The 16,396-nt window shown below is 31.4% G+C and overlaps 1 protein-coding gene across 1 annotated transcript in view; it reads left to right on the top strand.

Annotated features, from left to right (window-relative positions):
* LOC127698385 (uncharacterized) overlaps positions 1-11,155 on the top strand; it is a 51,916-nt gene extending 40,761 nt beyond the window's left edge. The window contains exons 23-29 of the mRNA XM_052201819.1: positions 1,123-1,342; positions 2,518-2,645; positions 3,402-3,508; positions 6,713-6,781; positions 7,365-7,455; positions 8,923-9,062; positions 9,559-11,155. Coding sequence (XP_052057779.1) covers positions 1,123-1,342; positions 2,518-2,645; positions 3,402-3,508; positions 6,713-6,781; positions 7,365-7,455; positions 8,923-9,062; positions 9,559-9,666 — 863 coding nt within the window. The 3' untranslated portion in view covers positions 9,667-11,155. The remainder of the gene's footprint in view (positions 1-1,122; positions 1,343-2,517; positions 2,646-3,401; positions 3,509-6,712; positions 6,782-7,364; positions 7,456-8,922; positions 9,063-9,558) is intronic.
* The last annotated feature ends 5,241 nt before the right edge of the window (positions 11,156-16,396 follow it).

Raw genomic sequence — 16,396 nt, 5'->3', positions numbered from 1 at the left:
TGACCTCATTTTCATGGTTCAGTGGTCAAAGTTAAGTTTTTGAGTTTTGGTCTTTTTTTCTAATACTGCATGCAATAGGTCAGCTATATTTGGTGTATGGAATGATTGTAAGGTGTACATGTCTAGCTGGCAGGTGTCATCTTACCTTGACCTCATTTTCATGGTTCAGTGGTCAAAGTTAAGTTTTTGAGTTTTGGTCTTTTTTTCTAATACTATATGCAATAGTTCAACTATATTTGGTGTATGGAAATATTTTATGATCTATATGTCAGTCACGCAGGTTTTATTTGACCTTGACCTCATTTTCAAGGTTCATTGCTCAGTGTTAAGTTTTTGTGTTTTCGTCTGTTTTTCTTAAACTATAAGCAATAGATCAACTATATTTGTTGTATGGAAGAATTGTTAGCTGTACATGCCTGCCTAGCATGGTTCATCTGACCTTGACCTCATTTTCATGGTTCATTGGTCAATGTTTAGTTTACTTGGTTAATGTTAAGTTTATGTGACAGTTGTAATAAAGCTTTATATTTAGGACTATCAACATAATATCAATGATTAGTAAAGAAGGCGAGACATTTCAGCGTGTGCACTCTTGTTTTATCTTGGAATGTTTAAAAACGTGTAAAAGTCTATGATTTAGTATTTGGTAATTAAATATTAGATTTCTTATATGATAATTATAGTGTTGATGTAACAAATAAACTGCTTCACAGGTACTGTATAGATTGTTGAAGTTAGTAATAAGATGATCCACAGTATTAACTATTTATATTTACAAACAAAACATTCACTATGCTGTTCTTGGCTAAAACAACTATTTTATGATATTAATTTTGCTAGTAGATATCCATACAAGTCATTTGAAGATAATTTATAAGAAATTTAATTTTATGTGACATTGTTTTTAAGTAACTTGTACAAATGTAAAGAAAGAGTCTTTTAACCCTATCAAACAAACAAATGTTCAAATATTGATAGTTTCTTAGTAATCTGGGCCAACGATTGGCTTATTAGAGGTAATTTATGTTATTTTCTTCTTTCAGTTACACTATATACATAGTGTTGATATGTAATATTAGAATTTGAATCATATGTTTAATTATGTTTAAATGTACTTTGTAGAAGTAATGCCTCACATTAAGTTGTATGCTGACAGATGCAGTATGAGTTTACCGCTTCAATTTAGAACTGATGTTTTGGAGTTCCTTGCTGAAAGTATGGCTGAAAAACTTGAACCGGGTGAATCAGTTGACTTTCTATTAAAACTGAGTGATATCTCTTTCATACAAAAAAATACTGAGGTTTTGATGATGAAGTTTTTAATGAAAGAATACATGAAAAGGTATTTCATTTATATTTATTTACACAGAATATCAATGAATGTACCCTTTTTTTTTAATCTCTGACAACTATTCATATTGTGAGATTTTATGTGTAAATAAAAGTGTGTGAATATATTAATGCGTTAAAAACTCGTCCTATTTTTGAATTGATGAAATCATCACAATAATGTCTGAATTTGCAATGTATGAATTATGATTTGTAATATCTTGTCTTTACATGGTTTAAATAACATTTGATATTTTGATATTTATGATGTTTGCTGATTGAATTTCTAATATAAATTTCAACAGAGAACATATCTTTTCATTCAATAGTAATTAGTTAATGGGAAATTTAGTAAAATCTTGAGTGGAATACTCTCAATTTCTGGCTTAAAAATGGACCTTTGAAGTTTATATTCATTTATTCTACACTGGAATATGTTGGTCTGTAGTTCTCTGGTTATAATATATCAGAACATTCCAACTAGGTGATTTAACTAATGCTGTATTTTTGTGATAGAACTATGTACTTAATATGTCATCTTTTCAGTAGATAAGATTGTTATACTAAAAAAAAAAATTGAAGTAAATAATACAGTTCATACAAAGTTTGAGCATTTTTGGCCTGTGGAAATTCTCAAACATGGGTTTACTTATTCATTGTCTAAAACCAACCAAGTTGTATGGCTAAAAATGAAAGGGTCCATTTTAAAAAATCTTCTTTGGAGATTCTGAATATAGGTAGAATGTTCACTGTTTGGTTATTGGTTGCATGGATAATCAATATAGTTTTTGAATGGCAACTTTATGATTAGGAATTATCCTTGCCACACATTGAATCTTTGAATCCCATAATGTTATCATCATGTATATTGTTTTAAATTGGCTACTTAATAAGAAATGTTCTTTCAAAAATGATACTTGTCAAAACTTGGTCTTTTGATTTCTATAGATGAATCTATAATTTCAATCAAGTTTTGACACTAAAATAATACTTATAAATAAACTGATTCCTTACTTCAGGGTAGTCAACTAAATTGTGAGTGATATATGCTCTGTTTGGTCTGAAGTAATCAATTCAATATTTGTCAGAGTTCAAACTTTCTACCAAAAAAATGATATAAACAACAGGAGGAGGTCCTTATGAATAACAAAAATGCATCCAATGACACAGATTTAATTATTATTTCAGAGATGATCCCACTCTTCCAAGGAAAATAGTTGATCTTGTAATATCAAGAAAGAATTTAGGGATGATGTCATTGTTTCAAATGTTTAATTTCTTCATTGTAAAGGAGGATAACACAGCATTACAAGAAGGTTTGTATACATACTTTAAGTCAGAGCTCATACTATTTCAAGAAGGAAATGACTTCTCTTTCTGAGTTTGACAGGGAGGACTGTAAAGTGACTTGCAACACTGGTTGTTTGCTTCAGTATTGTTGGTTTGCTACCTGTTCTCACATTTGGTTTGTTTGCCGTGAATAAAACATTTGCAATATCTTTCTATATGTAGGCATTATTACAGTCTGGTTTTTACCTTTTTTGCCAAAGGCGGAAGAAGGTCTAATAACCGCTCAACTCTGTTCATATTTCCGTCAATGCTTTTTTGGCTTCTATGAAAGGGAATGATTTAATATTTGGTCTGCATCTTGATAATGGTGAGTTGAAGTGAGTAAGTAAATTTTCTGCCGTGTAGCTACTTCCTGTTTACCTTTGAAATTTTTCAACACTTATTGTACAAGGAAAATTTTTGTCAAAGTTTTCAACACTCATTGTACGAGTGAATGGTTTTAATATTTAGTCAGGGATTGATAAGTTTGTTACGATATACATTTAACCTCAATCAAGTGCATGCAGCGACACAGGTCCAGACCTGGTATTGGTTGTTAATTGAAAGTTTATCATTTATTACATTTGAGTTTATTTAATTGTAAGGCTTTTATCTGTTGTTATTATTAGTTTTAATAAGTTAACTTTCTATATAAACTATTATACTATGATCTATTTATATCATAAGATGTTTTTGAACTATCCAATGTAATGGAACTCAACATTATAATTCTTATTTTTCAGTAACTGACATTTTTATAACTCAACACAGTCAATCATATGTACTTGTGAACCTACTTGGTTCTCTGGTTTACAATAATAAAGTACAGCCAGCAAAAGAACTCCTCCAGGTATGTATGTTCTTTATATCTAATGTTTATCAGCTTTTTTCTTGATTCGTGTTATTCTCTGTTGTAAAGATTCAAGCAATATAACTAAGAATGTCTTCTTAAAATAGAAAAACAAAGGATATGGGGTATCCATCCATGACACAAAATCAGTACATGCACAGCAAAAAACACACAAAAAGCAACGTAACAGCACTTTTATTGCTGTTCTTCATCTCAAAGTCACAGTGAGGCCTTCAACACCGAGCAAAAAAACTCTTACCTCACTGCAAGTTTAAGACGGCCCCTAGCACCACCTTGAGCGGAATTCTTTGCAAAATTGATTTGGATAAACTTTGTTAGATGAAACACCACCAAATCAGGCCCTGTCAAAAAAGAACATACTGGAAAGTAGTACATATTTAAAACAAAATAGTTCCTACTCAAAGGTGTAAATATAAAACTATGTAGAATATATTTTAGTAATTGAGGTATCAGATGAAAGGTGAAGGACTGGTGATCCTTGTAGACCACATATTGACTGATAATTTTGAATAATACAAAAACGTATGAATGAAATCTGAAATTGAGGGCATATATTGCCTGTTTCTCAGAAATGAAATACCTGGTTTGGTGTATCCAAAATTCTGGTAACCAGTATCGTCTGATGTATAAATAACAATTTATTGATCCCTCTCCCTTAAAATGTTTGGAAGTGAAAAATTTAACGTGGATAGGAATGAGGGCCAAGAATAGGTGGTATGCGTCTTTAGTACACAAACTGGCCTAAAATTGAGAGAATGATGTGGCATACAAAAGAGAAGTTATCTCAAGAATAAATACACCATAACTTTAAAAATACAGAAGAGCATACATATCAAGCACAGGGAAACAAGTATGCATGCAAGTTTTTGTACTTTGATGAGAAATGGAAAACATTCTACTACATTGATTAGTTGATATCATATCTATCCCTATGTTTTCCATATTTAAGTGATTATGTTTAATCATTGTTCTCAATGTTCTGAGATCTGAAAATATTTAGATAATTCAACTAGTATCATTTAAATCGGGAATAATTTACATTTATTTAATTTTCATTACACAAGTTTCTCAACCCTAATACTGCCGGTCGTCGATATAGTGATTGCCCCTATAACTTTACTCTACTGCCGGTCGTCAATATATTGATAACTTCCGGTATGTTCATTCAGTGCCGGTCATCACTATATTGACTTTCTATATAAGGTCAAGGTTTTGAGTTCTAGCCTATCAAATCACACAGATATTTTTATTTTAAGTCGATATTACGTCAGAAGGATTTCCCTGCAGAAAGATGTTTTCTTTGGTTGCTTCCGGCATTCCTTTCTAAAATTATTTTGATGACAAAAATGACCCCGTAGTTTGTTTACATTTGAGTATGAAACAATGGAAGCATTTGTAGAAGTAGCGGATGGGGCACGTTTTAATAGGAAGTAGACCATGAAAATTGTGATTTTGAAAGACAAATATTTCTAAAAGATGATTTGGACGACAAATTTATAGGTTTTGATGAGGATAATCTAGAAAAGGACGAAAAATTAGCGCTATTTTAGGATAAGTAGAAACCTGGATATACGTGGTCTCGCTTTTGATTCTGAAAAGAAGTTAAACTTTGATGTTGGAGAAAATACAGAGATAAAAGATTTCTAACGTTTATAATTATTAATTAAGAGTTCATAAAGAAATGAGTTGAAGAACCAAACATATGCACACTAGACTAGAGTCGGAGCAAGGACAACAATATTGAAAAGTAAAATAACGATTTACAAGGAAAATTCACACTCATGGTTTAAATTATTGGACGATATCAACCGTGTTGACATGAAGCAATTCATCATGAAATAATAATATATATTATTTGTCTTTTTTTTGCTAATTAAATCAGATTTACAAATATTTCTAATAATCAAATAAATAAAAACGTAATTTTTCGACTTTCATTTGATATATCTAAATAATTTCATAATCCACTGTCACTTATTTTACACTGTGAAATTCTGCATTCAATTCCACAAAACAAACTCATTTAATGTTACTTTCTAAAATGTTCAAAAATCATAGAAAATTGATAAAACAATTACATAGTGTGACACTGAAAAATTTTTGTAAAACAACTCGGCACAATGAGATGCAGAGGCTAATTAGCATCATGGCGCTGCAGTGAACTGATAATCTATTTATAGTTGGCAGTACCAGGGTTAATAGGTGTAATACCACCATTGATTTTCCCCAATTAGTCTTTGTTAAATTTGCACTTTTCAAAAAAATGTGCAGAATTTATCTTTGTTTCAAATAAAGAAATACTTGGCATGAGTAAAGTTTTATCCTGTCCAGTACTATAGAAAAAAATTCACATAACATTTCATTGCATATAAGAAAATAACCATCACTGGAAGTTAACCAATCAAATTTTCACCCCTTTTTTCCTGTGTACAAGCTTTAGTAACCATGTAACCTCGAGTTTCCAAAATATTCTATAGAAACACCTAATAAAAAAATAATGGTGCTTTGAAACACCCAAGATATATGTTTATGACTCAGAAATGTTTTACTACAAATGTCAAATTCAAGGGAATATTTTTTTTCAACCCTTTTACGTATGCAACCGGATGTGACGTGCTATGATTTCGTGGTATTACACCAAATATGAACAAATTGTTGGTACTGATAGATTAACTTTGTGCATAACAAAAGCTAACCAAAACGAAGTGGACAGCAACAAAAGTACAAAGTGCGTGGCTACTAATTTTAATTAGATTGATGAAGACAAATCACCATATGTAGGTTAAAAGTTTTTGTTACCCTCCCCCCCTTCTTAACAAAATAATACAAGAAAAAAAGGGCCTTCAAAAGAATAGCCAGAGGGCTATCATATTGAAGTGATGATCTGGCTATTTTTTAGCATAACATATTATTAAATTATTTGTAATGTTATAATAAGAAAAGCAGAGATAGTTGATGGTTAAGTTGTTTTATTTTGAGTTTTTATGCCCCCACCGTAGGCGAGGGGGCATTCAGTGTTACACTTAAACGTCCATCTTTCTATATGTCCATCTGTCATATTTTCAAAGCTTGAGCAGGAGCATTCGTATCCTCAGACACATTCATCTTTTATTTTCATATAGTTTTAACTATTCTTTTTTTTTTTCATAAAATTATTTACACATTATTTGGGTTTTATTTCAGACTGAAGGGTTAAGAAGTAATGATAAGAGTTTCAACTATCTTTGTGCTGAATTCATCCGTGACAAGAAGGTAAGATTGTATAAGTGCCTATGAACACTAACATACACATATATTTCAGTGTGTATTAATCAATATAAAGATTAATAAAATTGCACAAATGAACTTCAAGATTGCTTAACAATTTAATTTTAAAAAATATTTCAGTATGCAACTATATGAAATAAATATTTACAATGCTATAACAAATAAAAATAATATTTCAGGAAACAAATTTCCTTTTAGAGTCTTGAAAATTTATTCAATTTCAAATATAGCTGATGGTGTTTAGTTATACAAAAAAAAATGTAATTAATAATTTCCTGTATATTTTAAAATGATACCATATTGAAGTAAGGTTAATTTGTAATGTGCAGTGGTCAATATAACAACCTTGTTCAGGACGATGCATCACTTAACTTTTTATTTTGCACAAAATATACAGAGGCAAATTTTGTATGATACAATAACATGATATAAATATCTTTGGGGGAATAGGTGAGAATGATTACTGCTTTAACAAGTTGACACAGAAATTGAAAAATGCAGAACAAAAAAGAAAAGAAAAAGACATGTTTTTCATACAGTACATATTTATGGGAGTTTTATTTTACAGATAGAGGAATTGGTAACTTTGGTACAATTGACAGAAAAACTATCAGGATGTAATAGAGATCTGATGTTATGTAACCTAATTAGAGGATATGGTAGGTACAATAAAACTAGGTTCAGTACTCAGAAAAGAGGGAATACGTCAATCTAGTTTACATAGGATATACAAACACCAAGGAAGGTTGTCTGATTTGTGGGTGAAAAAGTTAAAGAAACTAATTATATATACAGAAGCTTAGCAGAGGCAGCATATATCTTTATGACTGAAAAGAGATAAACATTTACCCTAAAATAAACATGCTCAAAGCTTAGTAAATCTAGATAGGTCTATTTTATTTCATAGCTTTAATATAAGTACACATAAAAATACCTTATTTATACCTCTGACTACTACCCAGAAGTACTGGTTTCAGTCTTGAATTTTATGTTTTCAAATTTCAATAAAGGCCTACCTCGAAAGATTATATACTGTGGAGATATTGTTATTTTTTAGATACAAATTTTTGTGGATTACGTGGGTATGCAAAAACCATGAATTCAAATGTTCTACAAAGAAGAAATTGTCTATAGGCTTGAATGCAGCATTTGACAACACCATGAAATCAAATATCCATGAAAATACAATTGTTCCTCAATCCATGAATTTTGCTATCCAAGAAAATAAATGAATCCACAGTAGCTGGTCTACTCAACTTAATTGTTCATTTCAACCGTGAACTTTTCTTGTCAAGTATTTCTTCAAATATGTTGATTGTGCCTAGGTATTTTGTTATGCCCCTATCCTAGAAGTTGGGGCTATATTGCAATCACCTTTGTCTGTCTGTTTGTCCATTTGTCCAACAAATATTTTCATTGTACTTTTCTCTGGAACTTTTATAACAGAACCACTTCATATTTTGTCATCAGCTTGACAGTGAAACGTTCTAATGTGTGAGCACTTTTAAGATCTGTCAGACACCTGTTTTTGTTTTCCAAGTGGAAGTATACTTAGCATGACAACCCATGCATTCTTGTTCTTCATGGGCCTTTTGATATATTTTGACAATTTGCAGACTCGATGGTCAGCAAACTGTTAAAAATATCATCAGGACTATTAAGTGCTAGCTTTTCACAGCTAGTTTATTAGATTATTTCATTTCTTTTTTAAACATTTACAGCCGATTTCATTGAGTGTGTACGGAAAGGTAGAATCCTTGGTTAGCTTGCTTGTTAGCTGAACCGTGAAGTCATTATTAGGTTAGGTAAAATACCCTCCTTTCGAAGGAGTCTAGTCTTACAGACAGATAAATTTGTTATCTGTTGGACTAGTCTACTTTTAAAGGAGGGTAGTATACCTTACCTAATAATGACTTCACGGTTCAGCTAACAAGCAAGCTAACCAAGGATTCTACCTTTCCCTACACACTCAAAGAAATCTGCTGTAAAGCTTATCTCCTAGTAATTGAATTTCCTGATACATGTTTACTTTGTCTTTTATTGTTAAGTTACTAACTACATAGCTCTTTCTATGTGAAAAATTATAATCATTTTAAATGTGGATTAAGATTGTTGATTTTTTACAGTTCAGATTAAGGATTTTTCATCAGCAAAAGATGTCTTGAAAATGTATGCTGAAGAGGAAGTTAAACCATCTGCAGAGACAATCAATTATTTGAATAAACAGCTGGCAGCAAATGGAATGGAAAAAGTTCAAGAATTACAGGTATATTTAGCTTAAATTTGAATATACAGTAAGAATTTAATAAACATATTTTAGATACACCACATATATGATTTTGACATATTCTAAATAAACCAAATATTCTGAGAAATTAATCTTAATTGTGATGTCCAGTATTATGTATTAATGTTGCTGTTTTGTTTGAAATAACATTTTGATAAAGGATATTTTCATCATAGTGAAGTTTGGGTATTTTATTAGAGATACAATGAAAAACTCATCAACAAGACGGAAGAATAACATATCCTAGATACCAAAGTTCTTTTGTTATATCTACAATTAACTTAAAGGCTCATTATTAGCAAGTGGTTGACATATTCTCATCACTCCACTAATTATGAAATGTTGCTGCTTTTATTTGATAGCTACAATTCTAGTACATCTTAATTAGTAGTTTTTGCTTAAAAAATCACTTTTATTAAATTTTTGATTGCCATTATATACTTTAAACTAGACACAACAATGTACTATTTTCCAGGTAGAAGAAAAAAGTTCTAGTCCGGATAGTGAACAAATAGATCAAATAGACAGTTCATCAAGTTCTGACAGCTCTGATTCTGATGAGGAAACTAGTAAAAGTAGTTGACCTGGTTGACCTTTAGGATGTTTATTACTTTGTTTGTTTGTGATATTCAATATGCAGGTTGAAAAGTTATGATGATGATTTATTAAAAGTGCTATTCTGGAGATATTTCATCTGAGGTGTGAAAGAAGAAAAACATTCACCAAAATTGTAGATCATTTACTTATCATACTTATTGATTTAAGTTCATTTGTTATAACTACATGACTGTGGACTCCTTCTTAAAGGTCACGTGCTAAATATGACTATCATCATTAGCTATGAATTAAAAACTGATAGATACATGATGAAGGGCCTGTTCTTGATGTCCATCAACTCAATATGGTGGCTTAATTATCATCAACTATTCACTTCAATCCCTTCATTGTAGCTACATGACTGAGGACTTAATCTTGATAGCCACACATGAATATAGTTTTATCATGGTTACATAACTGTAGTCATGGACTGAACACATTAATGGCTACAGAACTGAGAACTCATTGTTCATCATGATTGACAGAAAATAGCTTTTTGTAATTACTTATTGCTGCTTTATCAAGCAATCAAACTGTATCATATATACAATAATAAGTTATAATGTATAAAAAGAACATAGTACAATGATCTTATATCTCATACACTGATATTTTGTTAAAAGTAGTAATTCGTAAACTTAAATTTACAAACTACAAACATAATTGAACCAATCACTTGGTGTCTGTCTATCTAAACTTATACATTGTCATCTGAGAACAACTGAATGAAATGCTTCTTTTTTAATTTTAAACAATTTTAATGTCAGATGTTTTACCTTTGTGTCTGTGAACAAAAAGGGCTGTTATTTTCCATACAGAGATGTTTCTATTAAAGAAGTTTTCCTTCTTTACAAAGTTACAACATCAGTCCTTGGCAACTCAGGTATGCCATTGTTGATTATAAATGATTGGTTAGAATTAAAAGGAACCTCTTCATATGCAGTAAACAAATTAAAAAACAATCCTGACAGAAATTGTGTCAATCCTTATCAATTCCTGGTGAAGCATACCTAACAAGTAAAGGTATTAAAACAGCATGGAATGTTACATTAAAAGGTTTGTTTTACATTTGTCAGTCCATTGACTTAAACTAACTTAAATTAAAACATTGTTACCACTGGGTTAAAACAGAAGTAACCATTATGTGAGTGTGAAAGGAGACAAACAAGCACTGCAACTACCATGAAATGCACATTTTTAAATGATACAAGATAGTTCAAGAATTGTGTAATCAAACTGTTAAAGGATTTATGTATTGGGTAAGCAACTACAGGTTCCTTCCAGAAAATAATCATAGTAAACAAAAAATACTAGTAAGAAATACTTTTTAAAACAGATTTATTAATGAAATTATTGTAAATAGAAACAAGTTCACTCATTGTTTGTTATTGATGTTAGTATGGATTTGTTAATAATGTAAATGTGTTAAATTACAAATTGCAGATTCATTTTTTTAAATAATTTTTATGAATGAACATATGTGTTGTTTTATCTGTTGAAACCTTTGAAATATTGTAAACAAGTGTTGCATGCAGTTTTCCAAATACCATAAAAAGCCATTTGCACTGACAAAATATTTAGCTAGTCTTATTTTTGATATTCTAGTGATATTGGTTAGCTGTCTCATTAACACTTTTTTCACATATCCTTTTTCATATCTAGTGATGGTTATGCATGACATAATTGGCCTTGTAAAGTGCACACTGATACATTGTTCCCACGCCCCTTTTTCGCCTGGAGAATTCAGGAAATAAAACTTTTGTGCCACTAGTTGAAATTGTCCAGTGAAACTCCCGTAATTTCAAATTATATTTTCATACAAAAACCCGTTTTCCATCATCAAATAGAGTTGAAAATGCTTATAAATGTTTCTAGAACATTTCACAACTGTAAAAATAAGTCAAATTCACAACAAAAAAACAATTGAAAAAATATTTGCAAAAAATAAGATTGAAGCTCTGTTAGGAAACATAAACATAATGATATAAATGAATACTTTGGATAAACTTACTGAGGAAAATATAATTGTACTATGTTGCAGACATACATCTTTGATGGCTTATCGTTTAAATTCAATCCATTAGAACAATTCAAACTCACTTCACTTAAAATTACTACCGGGTATAATTGTGCAATACCATTGCTTTTGGACTGTTTGTGCTGAGCTTGCATTATCAATGTGTCAAAACCATCACGGTTGAACTGTTAGGTTACAATCTACCAATTACAAGTGATGAATGATTACCATCACTAAATTGATAGCATTGGACTATTGATGGGCTGTTAATTAAAGTACCATTTTCCCAGTGGTTCGTGTTTACTTTAAATGTTAACATCATAATTGATGGACTGTTAGGATAACAGTATCATCCTCCAATACCTAGTGTTAAGTGAATTCTATCACTGTGTCGATGCCATTGTTGTTGGCCAGTAAGGTTACCACATTCCGATACAAGTAGTGATTGTTTACCATGGCTGTTGATGGATTGATAAAGTTACCAACTTCCCATGACTATGGCAGAGACATATATATTATCTGTCTGTCATTGGTGATAGTTTAATATCATTATTTCGATAACATTGCTGGTTGACTATTAAGGTACCGTCTTCATATGGCCAGTTTTGAATGTTTACTATTATAGTGAAATTACCGCTAGAGACAAAGAAACTGTGAAATGTCTATAATCTCTTCACGATAAATATGTTGTTGTTCCTATGGACAAAGTTTCAAATAATATTGTTTTTGTATGTAAATCTTACTACTACAAGTGTCTTGTAAAATAATTATGAATAAATGAGCACTCAAGTAATCCCACATACAAAAACATATCATTTGACAAGGATGAGCCATGAATAATCATAAGTCCTTCATGGCTTCAATGAACATAACATTGAACAGCAAATCTGAGGACTTACCTTGTTTGTATTGGATACCTAAGCTTCACAAAATTCCGTACAAACAACGGTACATTGCCGGCTCATCTGCATGTTCTACAAAGGAATTGTCCATTAGATTGACAAAAATTCTGTCCGCAGTGAAAGAGGGTCTTCAGAAATACTGTGAAACTGTTAACTCGAGAGTGGTATTAACCATATGTGGATTCTTAAAAATTCTAAAGAACTTCTGGATAATTTTAAATCTCAATCTTTTTCTGAAATTAATTCTATCAAAACTTTTGAATTTGGAGGTAGACTTTTTCAACAAATTGTCGGCATTCCTATGGGAACGAACTGTGCGCCTCTCCTTGCCAACCTGTTCTTATTTTCATATGAGCCGGAGTTCCTTCAAATACTTATCAAAAACAAGAAGATCAAAGAAGGCAGATCATTTAATTTCACATTCAGATATATTGATGATGTTCTTTCCAGTAACAATCCAAACTTTTCTGATTGGGGTCCATTAATATATCATCCAGAACTAGAAATTAAAGAAACAACAGACACAGTTCCCTCAGCCACATTTTTAGACTTATACCTCGAATTTGGCATAAGTGGTCATCTTGGTACCAGAATCTATGACAAGCGAGACAATTTTAATTTTGAAATTAAATTTTCCCCACCTTAGCAGCAATATACCGACTTCACCTGCATAAGGGATATACATTTCCCAACTCATTCAGTATTCAAGAGCTTGAAATTGCTACTCAGACTTTACAAAACGTCACCAGTGTCTGAGCAGAAAGTTGATGAACCAGGGTTATGTCAAAGAACGTCTCTTCTTTTTTTCTAAAAAAAGTTCATCGGAAGATACCAAGCAAGACCTTATTGATAAATATTCCGTATCAATTTCACAAATAATACATGATGGTCTTGAAGTATAGATTCTAGGTACTGACGTTGTTTATCATCTTGATTACGTGTTATAGTGTTCTTTTTATTTGTCTTTGTATATTTTTCCCCTTTACTGTTCAGTCCATTTTTGGTATATACTTCTTGTGTGGCTAGGTATTTATACATCCCGCCATTGTGTTATTGTGCTATGGTCATTTTCGTATTCTTGTCATTCATTTTTGCCTATGTACGTTGCCTATAGAGTGTCTGTATGTCTTTTTGTTTTTCTTTGTTTAAATAGTTATTAGTTTTTATAGTGATTAAGATTATAACACAATGTTGACTGCTGTTCCCCAATTTTTGACATTTTTACCTATTATGTCTGTTTGTTTTGTTCACACATTGTTGTCAATATAATGGAATTCTGTGCGACTGTCATACTGAGGGGTTTAGCTAGCTATAAAACCAGGTTTAATCCACCATTTTCTACAAAAGGAAATGCCTGTACCAAGTCAGGATTATAACAGTTGTTTTCCATTCGTTTGATGTGTTTGAGCTTTTGATTTTGCCATTTGATAATGGACTTTCCGTTTTGAATTTTCCTTGGAGTTCGGTATTTTTGTTAATTTACTTTTTACCAATGCTGTTAGACTGTAAGGGTACCTACCATCTTTCTGGTTGTAATTGTTTAATATTACTAATTCGATACCATAGCTGCTGGACTGTTAGTGTTTCATTTCCCAGTACTTATATTGTTGACCACCATTGCGTCGATACCACGGCTGATGAAAATATAATACATCTTTCCATGACCATTGGTGAATGTTTTATATTCTTGTGTTTTTATCATTGCTGTTGGACTGTAAGGGTACCATAGTCCCAGTGGATCATGTTGGATATGACAGCTTCTATGCCATTATGACTGGTGGACTATTGGAGATCAATTGTCTATGGTTAATGTTTATCATCATTCTGTCTATATCAGTGGTGACATGTAAGGCTACCAACTTCCTATGTCATGTTTTGAATGATTACTTTTATTGTGTCATTACATTGCTGGTCAACTGCAAGGGTACCATCTTCCCTATGGAAGTGTTTACTTTCAAAGTGTCGATACCGTTACTTGTGGGATTTTAGGGTACCATCTTAATCTTAAGTTGCTACACTGCATCAATACCGCTGCTAGTGAACTGTTAGGGTACATTCTTCCAAGCGCTTTTTATTTATTATCACTCCGTGCCAATTCTGTTAATCTATTAAGGTATCATCTTACCATTTGGTTACCATTTATTATTACTGTTTCCATACCATTGCCTGTGTACTGTTGAGATAAAATTCGTCTTTCTTTATAAGATATAATTTCATCTGCTTTGTATATATCTCTTACCGGTATTGTTATATAACTCCATGTCACTATACGTCATGTGCTGTGTTACAATCCTAGATTAAACAAACGAGGAAAGGCATCACCAGAGTAACACAAACTATGTTTTTATAATGCCTATTTTGGGAATCTGCGAATATGTATGCTACTTACTGATTTATAGACTTAAGAAAATTGCATGTATTACAATGTACATAAGATATGATATATACAGTGCACACATAAGGATATGTGGTAAGACTGTCGATGAGACAACTATATCCACCAAAAACTAAAAGGATGTGAAAGTTAAGAAACTAAGACTCCAACTCTATCAAGCAAAGATTACCTTAGATTAATTGACTATAACTTAGGTCTCTTTTGGTCATATAGCTTTACACGATCCTTGGCTTTCAAATATTTGGGTTGGAGTGTTCCTGATCTAAAGAAGACGCACGAAATTTTCGAAGTGCTATTTTCATTTAATCTCTATGAATTTACCTTGACCAAACAATGGTCTTCAACAATGAAAAATGAACTGTACTGCTTGGTAATCAATAGAATAAACCCTCTCAGATTAACTAATTAAAAAATCAAGAGCAGTAACGTTACAAAAAAATAACAAATAAAATGAATATGCTTTATATACTTCAAGGGCTAAGTTTTACTTTACGTGTACATATACTTTCTTTTAATAGAAAGTCTTTTTTTTTATCCAAATAAATCGAAATAAACTGCTTTCTGGATGATTGTTTTCCCGTATTCTTATTCTCGGATAGCTTTCCCGTATGCAGAGACCTCAACCATGACACTTGTCGTTAAAAATTCAGCAATAGCATGGCGCAAGTGTAAATGCACGCATTTGTTCAATCATTTCCTTATATTAACCAGAAACTCGTTTCATATGATATTAACATAAACTTAAAACAAATTTAACAAGTAGAACTTGTGTAGATTATACGTTGTTGGCCATGAAAACAGATAAAGTATCTTAGGGGATAAGCACGTTAGCTTGCTAGTTTGTAATGAACTCCTACTTTGGACATTGTTTTAGTAGCGAAACAATGCCACACACTAACAAATGATCGCAATATGCTTAATAGATTAAGCGTGCAAAAACACCAAACCTGTCAGATGGTTATTTGGACTTGATATATAATTATTTCGACCTTTAAGATTATTAAGACTTGTAAGAAAATTATGTCGACCTGTCAGATGATTATTTGGATTTTTCAGATAATTATGTCGAGATGTCGGACGATTTCTATTTGGGATTGTCAGATAATTATATCGACCTGTCAAAATTATGATTCTTTTGACTTGATATATAATTTTGTCGACCTGCAAAATTATAAAGATTTGTCAGAAAATTGTGTCGACCTGTCAGATCATTATATGGATCATTCAGATAATTTATGTCGAGATCAGATGATTATTTTGGCTTGATAGATATTCATATTGACAAGTCAGATGATTATTTAGACTTGTCATATAATTATGTCGCTATGTCGGATGATTATTTCGATTTTACAGATAATTATGTCGACATGTCAGACGATTACTATTTGGGCTTGTCATATAA

Source organism: Mytilus californianus, unplaced genomic scaffold, assembly GCF_021869535.1.
Source record: "Mytilus californianus isolate M0D057914Y unplaced genomic scaffold, xbMytCali1.0.p SCAF_4, whole genome shotgun sequence".
In the NCBI taxonomy this organism is placed as follows: domain Eukaryota; kingdom Metazoa; phylum Mollusca; class Bivalvia; order Mytilida; family Mytilidae; genus Mytilus; species Mytilus californianus.
This window is presented reverse-complemented; position numbering and strand designations above follow the sequence as displayed.